Source organism: Aspergillus niger, assembly GCF_000002855.4.
Source record: "Aspergillus niger supercontig An02".
Lineage (NCBI taxonomy): Eukaryota > Fungi > Ascomycota > Eurotiomycetes > Eurotiales > Aspergillaceae > Aspergillus > Aspergillus niger.
Window position 1 is genome coordinate 1,692,507 of NT_166519.1, and position 16,434 is coordinate 1,708,940.

The following is a 16,434-nucleotide window of genomic DNA, read 5'->3' on the forward strand; positions in this document are numbered from 1 at the left end:
CTGGAGGGGTACGGGAAAGGGAAGCAAGTTAAAAGGAGGCAAAGCTGGTTGATTGAAGTTAGTAAAATGCGACAAGTTGTTGATGCTTCGGGAGCTGGCTATACTGCAGCGCAAACGCCTGTACCCAAAGGTCACTGAGCGAGTACACGGCAGTTCAGAAGTAGATCGTGTTGGAGAGGAAGGGGAAAGGAAAGGAAAAAGTTGTGACGTAGTCCGGGCTTCGACAGGGAGATTATTTAGGGGGAAAAGAAAGAGGGGAGGCGGTCGAGTGGCCGTCGGGCGAGGCTATGCCTATTTGGACTCGACTGTCTGTCACGCCGAAACCATGCAACCCTGAGAGTACAAAAAGCCCGCGGGTTACCAGCCAGAGTGCAAATTCGAAACCACTAACATGGAAATTTTCTTTTCTTTTTCTTTTTGTTTTCCCTTTGGAAGGAATTTTTTTCTTTTTCTTTTTGCTTTTTTCTCCCTTTAAGGGGGGGAGGTTCTCTTCACTCTCTTTTCTTCTTAATTCTTATCTTCGGTTCTGGTTCTGTATTCGGAACCAATCTTGTTCTCGTTGCTCTTTCCTGTTTTAAATTGTATTTTTCTTTTCTCTTCCGTATTTTTTTTTTTCTTTTGCTTCGTCCACCCTATGGATCTTGATTTCAAAGCAGGAATATTGAAACTCCGGAACAAGAATTTCGCAAAAATAAAAATAAAAAATAAATGAACAAAGGGTAGGCGAGAGAGAAAAAAACACCGAGAACTAAAACAGAAATCGAAGGAACACCTTACCCTATAGTAAATGACCAGGCACTGTATGATTATGCAGGCGAAATGCTGGCTGGCCCTTACTTGCAAAAACGAAACTTGGAGACGGAGTGGATTCCCGGCAGTACTTGTCAGCCAATCCAGGGAAGGGAAATCCCGGGTGGACGCGATTGTTGGATGACGGCGGAAACGATAGGCAAATTCAACCTAATAAGAAAGTGGTAGTGAAGTAGTATGACACACTTCCGTGTCCCGAGGAAGAAAATTGCAAAGGTATAAGAATGTTGGTCGCTATCCAGGGATGTGTGGAAAGTACACGAAGATTTGTCCAAAGTCTAAAGTTTTGGATTCTCGAGGCTTTGTAACCACAAACTGGTCAACAAAATGTCTGGGGACAGAAGAGGGAAAGTTGGTAAGGGCACAGAGTAGGAAGGGGTAAAAAAACCATGGATGAGATCACGGTGACGACGACAGGAATTTTCCTGGGCTTGTCGGACAGTCGGACCAGCCGGCAGTGGCCACTCGCGCACCTCAACACTAACGTACCAGCGCATCCACTTGGTCCAGCCACTCACGGGCCTGTTTCCGAGCCCCCGCCCTGCAGAGTCTCAATCTCGAGCGGGTGAACGAATCATGGAGACGACGCCATGTTTGTCCGGCCGCAGGGCGGTGAGGGATCTTCGTCTGTTCGAATGGTCGATGCCACTTCCATCCCATCGATACCCTCCCTGAATGGCCCATTGACCAACGCCCAAATCTGGAGATACATAGATTTCGGGTCCAACAAGGAAATCCTTCCAATCCTCGGCTCCCTTATCGCCGTTGCCCGGATTCTAGGTTCTAGGTTCTTTCTCATTTCAGGGGGGGGTGGTTGGAAGGGAGTAGTGTTGTTCAGTCTCGCTCGGGACATCGAGTGACACGTCCGCTTGCTGATTGGATCCCTACTGATGACGCAATGTTTCTAGGGCCTTCGTCCCGTGGGTATCCATCACGTGAGGGTGTCTCGCGCGGTCTTGTTGGGGCCCAAAACAAGGATGAAGGAATCTAGTGGATTGCCACTTGGATTCTGGACAATCTATTCCATTGCTCCCCGTGTGGTACTGTGTACAGGCTACACGGTTGAAGGTGGACCGAACAAGAAGGTTCGGAGTAGAATATACGCCCCCTCCACATTAATTAGTATTGAGAGCCCCCCTCCAAACTGTCAGTTCGCGTCTCGTTTAGGCCTTGGCAGTGGTACTGCGTTCCCCAGACAGTACATGATAGTGTTACAGGTCAATAGGTTCGTTACCAGTCCTATCAAATCACGCCGTCGATATCGATATTGAAAAGACTCTAGTATTCACTGTAGCTCCAGAAATGGTATAATTGCTTGTTTTCGCCTTGCATTATTGCTAAAAGGTCTCCTGCACATAAGTATGCACATGTACCCTCGAAGAATCACTCACTGTCTGTATGTGATGTACCCGGTACTTCACAACCTTCGAAGGTGCATGAATAAAACCCCTGCCGCTCAACGGTACTTTGTGATAAAGGAGGGTAAGTCATAATTCTAGTATTTAGGCCCAACGGCTCCAATGCTATGTATTTCGGTGGGTGCGCTTCCTTTTCAGCTGCATGATCCAAAATGTATTAGTCCAGTTTTAAGGAACATCTCATAGATTAATTGCTTTAGCCGAAGTGACAACAAATCGATTCCTCCTCCCCCTCCCCCCTTCCGTAAGTCCCCCTCAGCACAGCGAAATGTGTTGACTTGTCCGGGGTCTGTCTGTCGCTCAATGCGCTAGTCGATACACATAACACATAAGTACTGATTCCACCATAATTTAGCCTTTTTAGCCCATGCAGCCACCAAAATCAGCGGTTGACATGCAAGCCTTTCCGAGGATTTTGATCGAAAAGTCTAGATCGCGGACTGCTGGCGTTGGTATTTACTGTTCCAGTTATAGTTATATCGAAGCCATGATAAATGTGTGTGTTCTTAGCAAATGAGGTTGGCTAGATTTGCTTTTGTTCTGCTGTGTTTTAGAGGACATGGCATGTCATCGCTCGCACAGACAGGAAATTGATACGTACTTTGGAAGGTGGAATGGCGCCATAATTCTTGTTTCCGGCTTCGATTTACCTCTAGTGAGATTCTAGGGGTAACAACTAACATCCCCGATTAAGCTCGTGAATCCATCATCAATGGTATGTAACAAACTATTGAGCCGTACATGGAATGGTCTCAGCTTTTCTCCAGATACGTCATAAGTATGGGGATGCATGGGGCACTCTCCACGATAAAATAGTTAACTAAAGTAAATTTAATAATAGCCAGCAGCGATAAGATTAAGGTCCTATCCTATCCTATCCGTACAACAATCTCCCCTCGCCCCCTTGTCTACATGAACTAAATTGAGACATCCTTTCGTCATGAGCCGCGATACGTCGAATAGTTCCAGGGTCCCAACAGCACGGGAACGTGATAATGCCGCCATCCTTCTTCTCCCTCCCGGCCCCGTCCCTTGACCGTAAACTTCACCTCGACCTCGGGCCAGAAACTCTCAACTCCTTGTGCCTCGTACCATGGACCGACTTCAAATCGAACGGACCAATTTGTCTTGCTATCGGCGGTTGGGAGTGCAGAAAGAATAGCGGGGACCGATGAAGCTGACGATGAAGTTGCGGTGGGCTCCCAGTTTTTGACTCGTCCGTCTGCGTCGGTCGTCGCGCGGAAACTGATGGGACTCTGGCTGCTGCTGGAGGGCCCAGATAGGAGGGTCAGTGTCACTGGGAGGTTCGCCGCGGGAGTACCCGTTAGGGTGTTAAGGACGTGACAGGTTATGGGGTCGCGAGACATTGCGGTGGTATTTTGGTTGAGGGTCGATGCTGGGTTGTAGTTGTGGAAGGGTTGTGCTGTAGAGTGGATCGGGGATTGGGAGAGTTGGTTGCAGTAGAGGCTAAGACGGTCTGTGATTTTATCCAGTTGACCACTTGACGGCTTGATCTCCGATCTAGGGTCCATCAAGAGAGAGTAAGTGGATGATGGGAAATTATTTCAGGTATTGAGAGAAAAGTAGAAATTGTCTCGAGAGTGTTCAGCGTGCGAGGGGCTTTTTCTATCTCCGCTTCTCATGCATCGGAGAGCACCGACAGAGCTACCTTGGGATGCCGGAGTATACCATCGGTGGGGTAATTCGGGGGTGGTCCCAAAGCTCGTAGCACTACAGCAGCTCGAATCTGTCTAGTGCCCCTGAAACTTAAGAGTTGCAAACCCACAAGCCGATCAATTTTGACATGAGTGTGTGCAACCCCGTCTTGGGATGCTACGATACCAAGTAGTAGCGATTGGGGTTCGTGGTGCCCGCCGATCTGACTAACCTAGACTTCTGTAACGCAAGACCGGGCTTTTATCATGCGGGAACAAGCCAAAATCTTTTTGAGTGGAGATGTCTCATTATTTCTTCTTGTACATGTCAGATTGCTGCAATGGTGTAGTGTCATAGAATCGTGAGCTGCTCTTCAATGCACGTAAACACAGACTGAAGCTAGCTTGAAGGCCCGATAACTGACTGAATTCGATTAGTAGAAATGGGTGCTGGTCGCAAATCGAACAGTCTCACAATGGAGTCTGTGAATTAGCGACTCAACCTCTTAGGTGGACAAAGAACAGCCTGACTTTTTCAGATCCATATAGATAACAAGCCAAGAAATTATCTCAGAGGAATGAAGCATTATGTCACTTTGTTTGACGGGTGGGGTCGCCTCAGGCAGAGAATGATGGCATCCGCACGTGCGTGTTGCACCGGCTCGAATGGAAACGCTTTTCTTTGGCGCTGCACATGATTCACTAGGTTGATCGTACCTGAACCCCCAGCACCTTGCGATCGTGCCCCTTTGGACCTAAGTAGGCCTGTTTCAAGCCAGTGTTCGGGTGACTCTTATCTTACCGAGAACGTTCTCGAACTTGTCTAACCGCCACTACTGAAAGTTTTGGCCTCTGCGGGGAACCGATACGTGGTAAGTCCAAGCTTCAATATCGCGACACAGCCTCTTTAACACGGAAGCTCACTCAATCGCGCCCTCTTCAGAAAAAATATCGAAACCCATATCAATACCAACGAATTTCAACATGTCATCCGCCGTTGTGCACAGCGACGACCTCATGGAGCCCACGCTCCAGTCGGTGGTGAACCAAAAGACCTTGCGTTGGATCTTTGTTGGCGGCAAAGGAGGTGTCGGCAAGACTACGACTTCCTGCTCTCTTGCAATTCAGCTTGCCAAAGTTCGCAAATCCGTCCTTCTCATCTCCACCGATCCCGCACACAACCTTAGCGATGCTTTCGGTCAGAAGTTTGGAAAGGAGGCCCGACTGGTCGATGGATACACGAACCTGAGCGCTATGGAGATCGACCCTAACGGAAGTATTCAAGATCTCCTGGCTAGTGGTGAAGGCCAAGGCGACGACCCTCTGTCTGGTATGGGCGTTGGTGGAATGATGCAGGACCTTGCGTTCAGTGTACGTCACGCACCGGAGCTGACCAGCAGAAAATCATTGCTCTCGTGGAAAATAGCTAATTGTAGCAGATCCCCGGTGTTGATGAAGCTATGTCCTTTGCCGAAGTCCTGAAGCAGGTCAAGTCGCTGTCCTACGAAGTTATTGTGTTTGACACTGCGCCGACCGGTCACACTCTCCGCTTCCTCCAATTCCCCACTGTCTTAGAGAAGGCTCTCGCCAAGCTGTCGCAGCTGTCGTCTCAGTTCGGTCCCATGCTGAACTCGATCCTTGGTTCCCGTGGTGGTCTGCCTGGCGGTCAAAACATTGATGAATTGTTGCAGAAGATGGAGTCGCTGAGGGAGACAATCAGCGAGGTTAACTCGCAGTTCAAGGACGCCGATCTGACTACCTTCGTCTGTGTCTGCATTGCGGAATTCCTGTCCCTCTACGAAACCGAGCGCATGATCCAGGAGCTCACAAGCTATAACATCGATACCCATGCCATTGTGGTCAACCAGCTCCTGTTCCCCAAGCAAAGCAGCGAGTGCGAGCAATGTAATGCACGGAGGAAGATGCAGAAGAAGTACTTGGAGCAGATTGAAGAGTTATATGAAGACTTCAACGTGGTTAGAATGCCATTGCTGGTTGAGGAAGTTAGAGGCAAGGAGAAGCTTGAGAAGTAAGTCGACGCCTAGATAACCAGTTGTGAGAGAAGCATCACGTTGGCTAACCTGCCCACAGATTCAGCGACATGCTTGTGAACCCGTATGTTCCCCCGGAGGGCAACTGAGGCGGATTAGCGGAGAAATTTCAATCAATCTAAGATTTGCGGCGAATGTTGTTTATTTGGACGAGTCATGAAAAGAGTATAGACTATAATATACGAAGCGTGAAGATGCATTCCTTGGAATATTGTGAATCTAGTTGTTACCCTGATCCGTGTGGAGTGAGTTTGATTAGCTCAATGCTCCTCTTCCGGTGCTTGCCATTCCATCACACCTGACTTCCCTGCTCGCATGCTCCGAACGCCTCACTGTTGCCTTGTCGAGGTTCCCACTAGCGACTTCTGCAGATCTTCAGGGATGAGATTGTGACTCGGACTAGATCACCTGTGGGTCTTCCGCCTCAGAGCAGGGACTCTGTCAAGCAATCACCTTCTCCTAGTCCAATTGGCAGCTTGATTTCTCGATCCTCAATCGCCTCAAATTCTTTCCTCCTGCCCCGTTGTAGCCTCAATATAGCAGCTTCTGCCTTGGTCACAACCCGCTATAAGCGATCCGGGTGTAAGTTAGAGAGTTTTCCCTGTTGCATTCATCAACATTCCTTGATCCAGGAAGTTCTAACTCTTATCGCTTCAGCCTCACCTTCAGTCCCCCTTGCCGAATACAACTTGCAGTCACTATAAGGGTGCAAAATAAAAGCAATGATCTGAGACAGGGATAAAGCTGCCCAGCTCGTGGATGATGCGACATCATTAGAAAAAGCATGACCTTCCTGTCCACAGACAAACAACTGGGGAGGGATGGAGGTATCTGCGCTTCGAATATTTAAGGCTTGGTGAGTGAGGTGAAGCCTCACCTCCAGCTGACAGTTCAGATGAAGACCAATCAGTTTGCCATATTGCCTCGCTTTTTTTGATACCGGGTCAATTTATGGCTAGATGAATCCAGCCTCATATGACGCTATGAGCTATACCAGGTGTACCATGTCTGCAATATCCTGGCTGCAATAACAGTGGCTGTCACTATCCCGGGACCTGGAAGCTTTGATTGGTGACTGAAAAGAGGAAACATGGCGTGAAGCCCTGTCAAGGAGACAATGGCCTGTTCAGGCCGGCTCATGCAAGTATGGCTGACTACCAAATCAGATTCGCTCAAGCCCTGATGCAAGTGACCCCTAGTTAAGGCTAAAGGCGAAAGATATCGCAGCAAAAGATTGACTATACAGGAAGGGGACAATGGATTCCCAGGTTTAGTTCCCTGTAGGAACGTGTCACTGCCCATTCTGTCTTCAGCGATCGTCAGATATAGCTTGGCCTAGCAAGGACAGCATCAATGGTCTGAGGTGAATCCTGATGAACCAAATTCTGTGCTACGACATATCGTGGGTACAGGCTACAGGGTCAATCCTGCCACGAAGGTCAACTGTTCTTCTCTAATTGATGCATCTCTTGTCTAGACCTCGAATTCTGCGACATTCGGTGAAAACTATGCTGTATCCACCGATATACAGATAACACCTACCACAGCCCGATAAACTTTGAGCAGGGCGATTACAGGTCAGATTAAGGACCCCGGAAATCAAAACAAGATGCAATCGGGCCGAATACTATGACTCAAGCTGCCGTTGAGAGCCGCGAGCACAAACAGTCCGGTCGGCTAAGTGGGATTCAATATGGCATGGCCTCATAGATCTGCGAACAACCCGGTCTGTATTAATGGCTCCAGGCTCATGCAGGTGTCACCGGCTATGAGGACGTCTGGACTCGAGACGCAAGAAATTCCGAAATGTACGAAACCATTTTGGGGCTGCAAGATCTAGGGGAGTCGCCAATAAACTTCGAGCAAGCATACTAGCTGCATCCGAAACGCTCGGTCCATGGAGCCACGGCATCACACATACAGACTCTACTACATACCTACATCGCCGACCACTTCAGTGGTGCATGTTCACCGCAGAAATAGCCAAGCCGTCGAAAGACAGAGGCACGCGAGAGGTGGGCACAATATCCTTCGATTTGCGGAAATTGTCAGTCTTCCCTTGGGGGCCCAAGCCTCACTTTTACCGGCGCAAAGGGGTTGGATGAAAGAGTGAGGCGAGTTTTCCCCGGAATCGGACGTGAGCAGCAGGCCTTGCAGCCGTTCCATTTTGCTCGCAAAAGAGTCTATGTAAAAAGCCACATTCGCAAAGGCGCACTCTTGACTGGAAGAAAATTCGCTGAGCCGATGACGGGCGTGCTGATCCGCTCCTTATGATGGAGCCCACTATGTACGGTCACATTGCCCTAGGGCATCCCGACACCTTTTGAGAGACATATCCACATCGAACCCACCGAGGCGTGACGAATAAATCTTATGTCCGCTTGTTATCTTCTTCCTTTTTCCTTGCATGACCACAAACCCGAATCTAGCTATATATAAGGGGCCCCTAGAAGAGAGTTCCAGTTCCAATCAAATGGTCGTCATGATCGAGAGTAGCCCACTTCATTCAGTTCTGATAGTACTATACAACACAGCGCTACATCGTATCACTCACAATCACCACTACTTCTCCCACACTACTATCCCAAACTTAACTGATCTTACTACTACTACTACTTCACGGATATGTCTCAGGTCCAGCAATACTGGCTCCCAGGATACGGACTGTCACGTCACATAGTCTTAGGCCACATCCAATACTTTCTAGGGCCATCAGCCAGTGTCAGACCATATTCATACCAGGTAGACAGACCAATATACCAAACCAACCAGGAACAACATGCACAAGACACCTAGAACTTTGAAACCACACACACTCTCTAACACATAATCTGGCCTTCTCCCAGGGACGCGACGGCTACCTAATAGTCGGTGTACCACTTACTCGAGTCCGTTGCAAACCCTCCAATCTCTTTTGCCCCCATTCACCCCCACAACTAATATAGATTGATAGGAACAAATCGACGACCTAGCAACCATGTCCCGAGAATACGAGCGTCAAGAATCCCTCCGAATGGCTGGTGACTCAGCCAGCCCCGCCTCCTCTTTCGGCAGACACGAACCCTATATCAATGAGATCGTACCCGTGAGGAATTCAGTGAGAAGTCGCAGGGCACCACCCCCACCACAATCGTCATCACAGATGATGGATTATGAACCGAGACGCAGTCGATGAGTGGTTTTGAATTTGAAGAATGGAGAGGCAGGTGCAAAGGAAGAAAAATAGGTGGAGAGAAGAGAGGAAGGAGGTCGTCTCATTCAACATCAACATAATGCTTGCTCTTGGTTTTTTTGATAGCGGGGATGGTTTGATTCAGTTCAGTTCTACAGATACCTTTTGTTACTATATAGGATTGCTACTAATTGTCTGGGATCCCGAGGAGGGTGGATTGGTCTGGGATACTAGTATACTCTACGGATCGGCACTATAATGAAAACACCATAATGCCAAGCCGAACTGAGAATTGAGTGAGTTAATGATAATTGAATTCCATCATCTCTATAGATCAATCGTAACAGCATAGCTCGATCACACGTAACCAAGCGACGGCGTCTTATCGGACGAGAAAACACAACCCCAGTAAACAGAAGTGTGCAAAGGACTGCTCTCACTTTTTAAAGGAAACACCCCCGGGTCCTGTTTCTGGCCTTCATTCCTTCCTTCCTTCCTGCCTTCCTTTTCTCCTTTCATCCTCTGGTCAACCCAAAAATAAAAGTCCAGATATAGTTGGATAGAATTTTTGACGGTACTTCGTTCTTTTTTTTTAAAGGGAGTCATCACACACCAAAATCCCGAAGGGTGTCAAACATCATAAAGAGATACACAGGGGGGGAAATAAACGATATAGTGGGTGGAAATTGGGACACGAAACGTAAATAGAAAAGGGAAAATAAGATAGAGAGATAAAAAAAGAAAAAAGGAATAGTGGACCACCTGAACGCCAGCCTGATGCCACTCTGCTTGGTCCCATCATTTCAGGAAGTCCGCACTGCGGCGGAAGATACTACTAACATAACAGAACCATGAAGAGAACGGTAAAAGGACGAAGATTTCTTGTTTCGGTATAAGTTTCAAGAAGTGGGGGGTGTCATTTATTTCGCAACGGCAGCACTGGATCATTTTGGCGTTAGTAACAAAGGATGGAGATGGATTGATAGGATAGGGTATTGGACGAACCTCAGAACTTGCGTGCGGAAGAAAGCACCTTTGGTCTTCTCAATGACCTGCTGGTACACCGACTGCGGGGGGTGGTTCATGATCACAGTGCCCTCCTTGTAGTCAATCTTGGCGTCGACACGAGTGTCACGGATCAGGTTGACGATCCACTTCTCACCCTCATCCTGGTTCAGACCCAGACGGGTAGACAGGTCCCTGGTGTGATCGGTTAGCAAGATAATGCGTGAATGAATGTTCTTCGTGTTGATTGACATACTTGATGTCGATCCGCTGGTGGATCTTGCAGTAGCTCTCGGAGATCAGGTGACGGGCAGCCTCAACGAAGGCATCGGCAGCCGAAACGAGGAAGAAGTCGCTCCGCAACACATCCTCGGCCTCACCCAACTTCTTCTGGGCCTCCTCAAAGTCGAAGTCAACGTACAGCGCCTTAACGAAGTCGGTGATGGGGTCGGAGTATTCGTAGCCCTCCTGGCGAACGACGCGGATCAGGTCCTTCAACTGCTTCTGGTAGACGTTGCTGTTCTTGTGGGCACGGTTGCGGTTGGTGATGACGGCGGCGGCGAGGTAGCGCAGGATCCAGGGGCAGCTAGTCTGGATGGTGTTGATGTAGGCGGGGGAGAAGAAAAGGTCGGTCAGGACATCGCGAGCAGGGTCGTAGTTGAAGAAGGGGAAGAGAGACCAGTGGATCAACCAGGAGCGGTTCTGGAGCTGACCCAGAGGGTTGTTGAAGAGACGGGTCTCGATCGAGTCCTTGACCTTCTGGACTTCCTCCATAGCACCATCCCAGCTGGTGGTCAGAATCTCCGAGGCGAGCTTACCCCATGTGGCGGAAGCAACCTTGTCGTTGTCGGTGGAGAGGACACGGAACTGGTACAGCAGCTCAGCGGCATTGCCGTAACTACCGCAGCTGTACTGGAAGCGACCATAGTCGAAAAGGCTGTTGACCATATCGGCGGTGACACCGTGCTCCTCCTCGAGGAACTTCAAGTTGGCGACCTTGTCGCTGCGCAGGTTGCCGACGACATCCTCATCCTGCAGCAGCTCGGTGATCTTGGCGCTCTGCTCCTGGTAGTGTTGCAACTTGGCGAGGACCTCCTCTCTCTTCTTGACGAACTCGTCGGGGATGGTGTCGGAGTCGTTAATTTCCTTCCACAGGTTGGCCACATAGTCGGTCATGTTGGTGTGCTTCAACAGCTCGTACTTGGCGCGGATCATCTCCTTGTCATCTTCCTGGGAGCCGGAGCTGAACTCGAGAAGAGGGAAGACCAGATGGCGGTCGAGGTAGGGGATCAGCTTGGGCAGCAGGTCATACTGGTTGGCGATCTCTTCAGCGGTCTTGGGCGGGTGGGCGGCAGCACCGCTGAGAAGGGTCTCAGCGGAAGGAGGAACGTTGGCTGCCATGGTGGGAAGAATAGCAGCAGTAGCAGCGGGGAGCGGGATAAATTGGGGGGGTGGTGGAGGAGGAGGGGGGAGGGGGGAAAAGAGGGGAGGAGGAAAAAGGACAAAAACAGAAGAGAGGAAGCGATTCACGAACGGAGAGCCTCTCACAATGGCAGCGGCAGACTTCAAAGTCAGTGTGCGGCGGCTTTTGCGCTGGCGAAAATGTGGGCGAAGGGCTGCTGGGCGCGCTATCCCCTTCCGGGCCTAGCGGAAGGTCTCCGCGCCGAAGCAAGAAATCATCGCTTCATTTCTGCATGTCGTATGTTCGTTCTCTCGCGCTCTCCGGCCCTCGTCTTGTCCTTCTTCCCCCCCCTCTCCCTCTTATAAACTCCCTTCTGGGTTGTTCCTCGATTCCCCGGCTCCTAGGAATCGTTCAGGCTGTTTCCGTTGCCTCCCCCTTTACTTCCCCCTTACCATCCCCGATGGCATCCTTCATGCAGTCTCTGCCGGTCTGCTCGGCCACTCGCAAGCAGTCAACCGCTGTTCCCTTTTATTTGCAAAAAGCTTCACAGTCCAGAGTCTCGTCAGGGACGCGTAGCTCCTTCTCCTCGCTATGTTCTTCCGCTAGATTGACCCCCTCTCGTAAGTCGCGACCCTTTCCGTCCGTTCCACCCACGGCCTATCCCATCGGGATAGTAAGCATGGCTGTTTCTGAGCAGCAAATACCTGGAGGGTAACAAAAAGAATCCGTCGAGCTTTTCCTGACTTGCTCTTAGAACTCGCTTCTCGTCACTCCTCCCAAATCATCTCTCAGCCCCAAGTTGCCGCCCAGCAATGTCGGACTTTCCTCGTTCAACTCAAGCGGCAATCTCAGACTCTTAAGGAAACCCCGGTATCGCAACCGCCGCCCAACCTGCAACTCACAAACCTCCCTTATTTCATCCGTCGCACAGCCTCCAACCAACTCCCCGTATATCTCGTTACCAAGGCCGGCGGTACCAAGCAACAAACCAAGCTCCAGAAAACTGAAGGCGATTTGGATGCCCTGAGGAACGATCTGGCGCAGTACCTGGGACTGGAGTCGGGTGACCCCCGCGCTCCCAAGAGCCCGGATGTCACTATTAACCGTCTTAACGGTCACATCATTGTCAAGGTACGTCCTCTACGATCTGCCAGTTGATCACGGCCGAGCTAACCGGATTGCTTTACTTAGGGCTGGCGCAAATCTGAGATCCTGAAGTTCCTCCAGGAACGCAACTTTTAAGCAAGAACGACATGAGATGAAAAAGGATTCATCTCTGGATCCCCTTCCGCTCCTCTTCTACCCTCAATCCTACGTCGGCACCAACTCATTGAATTCGACGGTACTGCCACATACACACGCTTGTCTATTGTCACGCCTATCACAGGGGGCGATGGGGATCCAGGGACAGAATGAAACCACACACTGCAGACTTGGTAACAAGAAGACAAAAAAGGGCCAAACCAGAACGACGGGATGAAAAGAAAATAAGCAGCGCATATCTGCGATGGTCAGGGATGATCGATATACTTGGTTATAATGTTTCCCGGCCCCATTTTCCTCTTTTTCTTCTCAAGTTTCCCTCTACTTACTTTATTCCTCACCTTTGTATTATCTTTCTCTCCTACTAGTGCTGGTGTTCCTGTGACAACTCCCTTTCTTTCGCGGAGATTTTGTTTTTCTGGCTGTTGTATGTATGTATACTGGCGTGATCTCTACCTTTTATTTCGCTTTTCTTTCATCTCTCTCAAGTCTACGGCGAACTGCTGCGGGTTCGGTACATGATTACTATCTATTTATCTGAAAGTGGTCTCATCTCCTCCACCCTGCCGCTATCTACTAGCGTGTAGTAGTAGTATCAATCGATCTAACGTCTTCCATTACTTTACTCCAGCGATCTTCTTTCTCTTTGGGAAATTAGTAACTTTAACAACAGCTGTTCTTCTGATCATACCACATGTCATATTACAATCACACTACACGTCATACGATTACTGGGATGTCCTGGCATCATACCAGAGCTTACCGCCAACTACTAGTCTATAGACTGTTCCCAATTCGGAAAGAAACGCTCAGACCAGTAATGGTATCAGCATCAATCGGGATAAGACCAGTTCAGTCGATGAGCCATGATAAAGTAGAGTTACCCATTTAGACATCATGCATGATTTTTTTTTTGTCGCCCGAGGGTATTGAACATTGTACAGCGGTAAAGCACAGAGATACACATTGTCACGCCTCTCTCGATAAAAGAAAAAAGGTTCTTCCCACCGGCGCCAAACACACGAGATCGAGTAAGAGAGTCAAAAGAGAAAGAGTAAATGAAAAGAGAACAGAAAGGGAGAAAACGGAGATGTAGATAGTTGTTTACTCAAGGTTGGAAGTAGAAGACATGACAGAAGCAAACATCAACAAGGCATGTTCTAAGCGTGGCCCAAACATGAAACCTTCGGGTTAACCAGCGCGCTAGAAATGATCTCAGAAAAACCCTAACCGTTCCAGAAGTTACCACATTCATTCCGCTAGTCGTGCATAAGTTATCAATTGCCGTACAACACCAGGGTCTATGCTAGGCATCAGCAGTGCGCCAAGCAAGCTTTCTTTCCTTGGGATGATCCCCGAGGGGAACCGTAACGTGGCGTTGGAATCAGCAAGCTTCGACTTCTCGGCCAATCGACGCAGAATCGCCAAACCCCGATTGATTATGGAGCTGTAAGCAGCAGCTTCCGCTTCCGCTTGGCCTCTTGCGGCATGGGATTGGCGTGAGTTGGTGTTCGGTGGAGGAACGCGTTCCGTGCTCAGGAGGCATGAGAGTCGCAGGAGATGGATGGCAAACCCGTCGATCGACTCCAGCCATGACTTGGCAATAGGCCCATCCGCAAAACCTGAAAGGATATCCGCTGCCAAAAGGCCTTGCATGAGGAAAACCTTCCGAGCATCCGCTATAGCCAAGGGTTTCCGCGGCTGATCAGGGACCGGGCAAATGGCAAGACCAAAGGCACGAGTCAGCAACTCTTGCTGGATGGAAACGCCATCGCCAGAGAAGATTGCTCTGAAGAATGTCCGGTTGGGCTCGTCCCGTGCCAGAAGCTTGGCCAAGCTATCAACCGCTGCCGGTGTGTACTTGTGAACTGAGGGGTTGTATGAATTGAACATAATACCCTCCGAGCCCATAGGTCCTGGGAATGGTGCAAAAGCAAGAAGGAAATGCAGAAGACAGAGGGCTTCTTCTTTACTCGGTAACTGAATGGTGTGAGCCACGTTGCTGAGGTATGTTACTGTGTCCTTCATGAAATCCAATGTGTTCTGATGTGTCCTTAGAAGCATATTGCGTGTGCCGAGGTAACGAATGATAGTCGACATGAATTGAACAACCGGGGGCGTAGACAGCATTCCAAAGTTTGACTCGATAAACGAGAAATTGCGTAGTATGGTTGTAATGCAGATGAGTCGGTCGACGGCACGGTCTAGTTCGTAGTCGAGGCTGCCGAATTCTGGAACATCCGCCAAAGACGTCCATTCCGATTGACATCCACGAGTGACTTCTTCATATGAGGATAGAAGCATCATATCAGACACTTCTGCGGCATGTTCCGCAAGAAACTCTGCTTGGTCCTCGGCGCATTCGATCAAGCTCTCCACCAGATCGTCGCAGTTATCTAACGATATTTGGATCGCCGGCTCTGAGGATATGGATGTAAGCGTATCCAAGGCCATGCGCATTTCAGCATGTATCCCGGATTTGATGCTCATTGTGAGAGCGTGGATATCAATTACACCCAGCTCAGCAAAACTGGGAACATTAGGCTTCAAGCGAGTAATATCCTCCCCAATCTGATACATTTCATCGATGGCTATGGGTCCATGGAAATTGCTTTCTGGCAAGACCATGGGTTTATAGGGATCCTCAATCTGGTGCTTCAAAGGCTGATCTGACTGATCCAGCTGCTCCGAGGGCTTGCCGGGGACTTGACCTGGGCCTTTGTCCGGCTGCGCAGGTGATTGACTCGGCATTTGGCCAGTAGGATCATTGGGCGTTGCTGGAGGCTGTGACTGGCGGGAAATACTGAGACGATGCTGATTCTGCGGCTTGCCCTGGGTTTTAACAGGCGTAGGCGTCGCGAAACCATTCGAAGCGTTATGTTGTACGCTACTTGATACAGACGCGGGGCTTGGCGATGGGTGTCCCATCTGCTGTGCATTTTCGAAACCCTGGCCCGGTTTGATGGCTGGAGACTGGAACTGCATGGCAGATGGGTCACTGGGTTGACGTGGCACCGCTGTTTGCTGCATTTGGTCCGCAAATTGCTTCTGCTGGGTGCTGAGGAAGGCCTGCTCGTACGCAGCTAGGTTCCGCTGATAATGCTCCCTAAGCTCCTGCATGGCCATCGGCAGCTGCATCGGCGGGAACTGAAGTTGCTGTGCAATGACGTGCCACATATTCGCAGCTGTTATCTTCTTCGATCCTCCGAGCTTCATGACCGTAGCATAAAGCTGGACCAGGTTGATCGGGCGACCGCAAACAACGGGACTAGGATCGAGCGGCAGGTTGCGCGACATCATGAATTTCTGCAGTGACCTCATAAACCCTTCCGGATTAGGCGGTTTAGCCATGGTCTGTTGCATCTGCCTGATGGCGGCCATTTGTTGAGGATTGGCCATCGCGTTCATCCCAGCTGCCACGGGTCGCCCGGCCATGGCGGGATTCATCGCCATTGGACGACCTTGATTTTGCATCTGCATGGCATGCATTCGCTGCTGTTGCTGCTGGGCAGCTATGGCCTGCTGATACCCCTGAGGCATGCCACCGTAATGTGCTTGCATCGGCGCCTGCACAGCGGCAGTAGTCATCGCAGGCGCGGGCGGGAACTGGGGTGCCATGGGCTGAGGGAAAGGTTGATTGGGCATGAATGAGCTATTT

The 16,434-nt window shown here is 49.9% G+C and overlaps 7 protein-coding genes across 7 annotated transcripts; 4 read left to right on the forward strand and 3 right to left on the reverse strand.

Moving 5' to 3' along the window:
- Positions 1 to 3,166: 3,166 nt before the first annotated feature.
- On the reverse strand, positions 3,167 to 3,760 carry An02g07080 (uncharacterized protein; the record flags this gene model as incomplete). Its single annotated transcript, XM_001399805.3, has 1 exon — positions 3,167 to 3,760. One exon carries the CDS (start codon positions 3,758 to 3,760, stop codon positions 3,167 to 3,169), a length of 594 nt encoding a protein of 197 aa, XP_001399842.1.
- Positions 3,761 to 4,867: 1,107 nt separating this feature from the next.
- On the forward strand, positions 4,868 to 6,023 carry An02g07090 (uncharacterized protein; the record flags this gene model as incomplete). The annotated part of the gene is made up of 3 exons (XM_001399806.3): positions 4,868 to 5,254; positions 5,323 to 5,912; positions 5,975 to 6,023. 3 exons carry the CDS (start codon positions 4,868 to 4,870, stop codon positions 6,021 to 6,023), a joined length of 1,026 nt encoding a protein of 341 aa, XP_001399843.1.
- Positions 6,024 to 6,128: 105 nt separating this feature from the next.
- An02g07100 (hypothetical protein) lies at positions 6,129 to 6,638 on the forward strand (the record flags this gene model as incomplete). The annotated part of the gene is made up of 3 exons (XM_059746395.1): positions 6,129 to 6,179; positions 6,306 to 6,516; positions 6,592 to 6,638. 3 exons carry the CDS (start codon positions 6,129 to 6,131, stop codon positions 6,636 to 6,638), a joined length of 309 nt encoding a protein of 102 aa, XP_059603415.1.
- A 2,273-nt stretch (positions 6,639 to 8,911) lies between these two features.
- Positions 8,912 to 9,109, forward strand: An02g07110 (hypothetical protein; the record flags this gene model as incomplete). The annotated part of the gene is made up of 1 exon (XM_001399808.3): positions 8,912 to 9,109. One exon carries the CDS (start codon positions 8,912 to 8,914, stop codon positions 9,107 to 9,109), a length of 198 nt encoding a protein of 65 aa, XP_001399845.3.
- A 917-nt stretch (positions 9,110 to 10,026) lies between these two features.
- Positions 10,027 to 11,512, reverse strand: An02g07120 (uncharacterized protein; the record flags this gene model as incomplete). Its single annotated transcript, XM_001399809.3, has 3 exons — positions 10,027 to 10,045; positions 10,112 to 10,306; positions 10,368 to 11,512. 3 exons carry the CDS (start codon positions 11,510 to 11,512, stop codon positions 10,027 to 10,029), a joined length of 1,359 nt encoding a protein of 452 aa, XP_001399846.1.
- Positions 11,513 to 11,805: 293 nt separating this feature from the next.
- Positions 11,806 to 12,755, forward strand: An02g07130 (mitochondrial 54S ribosomal protein mL49; the record flags this gene model as incomplete). Its single annotated transcript, XM_059746396.1, has 3 exons — positions 11,806 to 12,133; positions 12,211 to 12,644; positions 12,732 to 12,755. 3 exons carry the CDS (start codon positions 11,806 to 11,808, stop codon positions 12,753 to 12,755), a joined length of 786 nt encoding a protein of 261 aa, XP_059603416.1.
- A 1,272-nt stretch (positions 12,756 to 14,027) lies between these two features.
- An02g07140 (uncharacterized protein) lies at positions 14,028 to 16,433 on the reverse strand (the record flags this gene model as incomplete). The annotated part of the gene is made up of 1 exon (XM_001399811.3): positions 14,028 to 16,433. A coding segment is annotated over one exon (2,406 nt), but the record flags the coding sequence as incomplete, so codon positions are not given.
- Position 16,434: the final 1 nt, after the last annotated feature.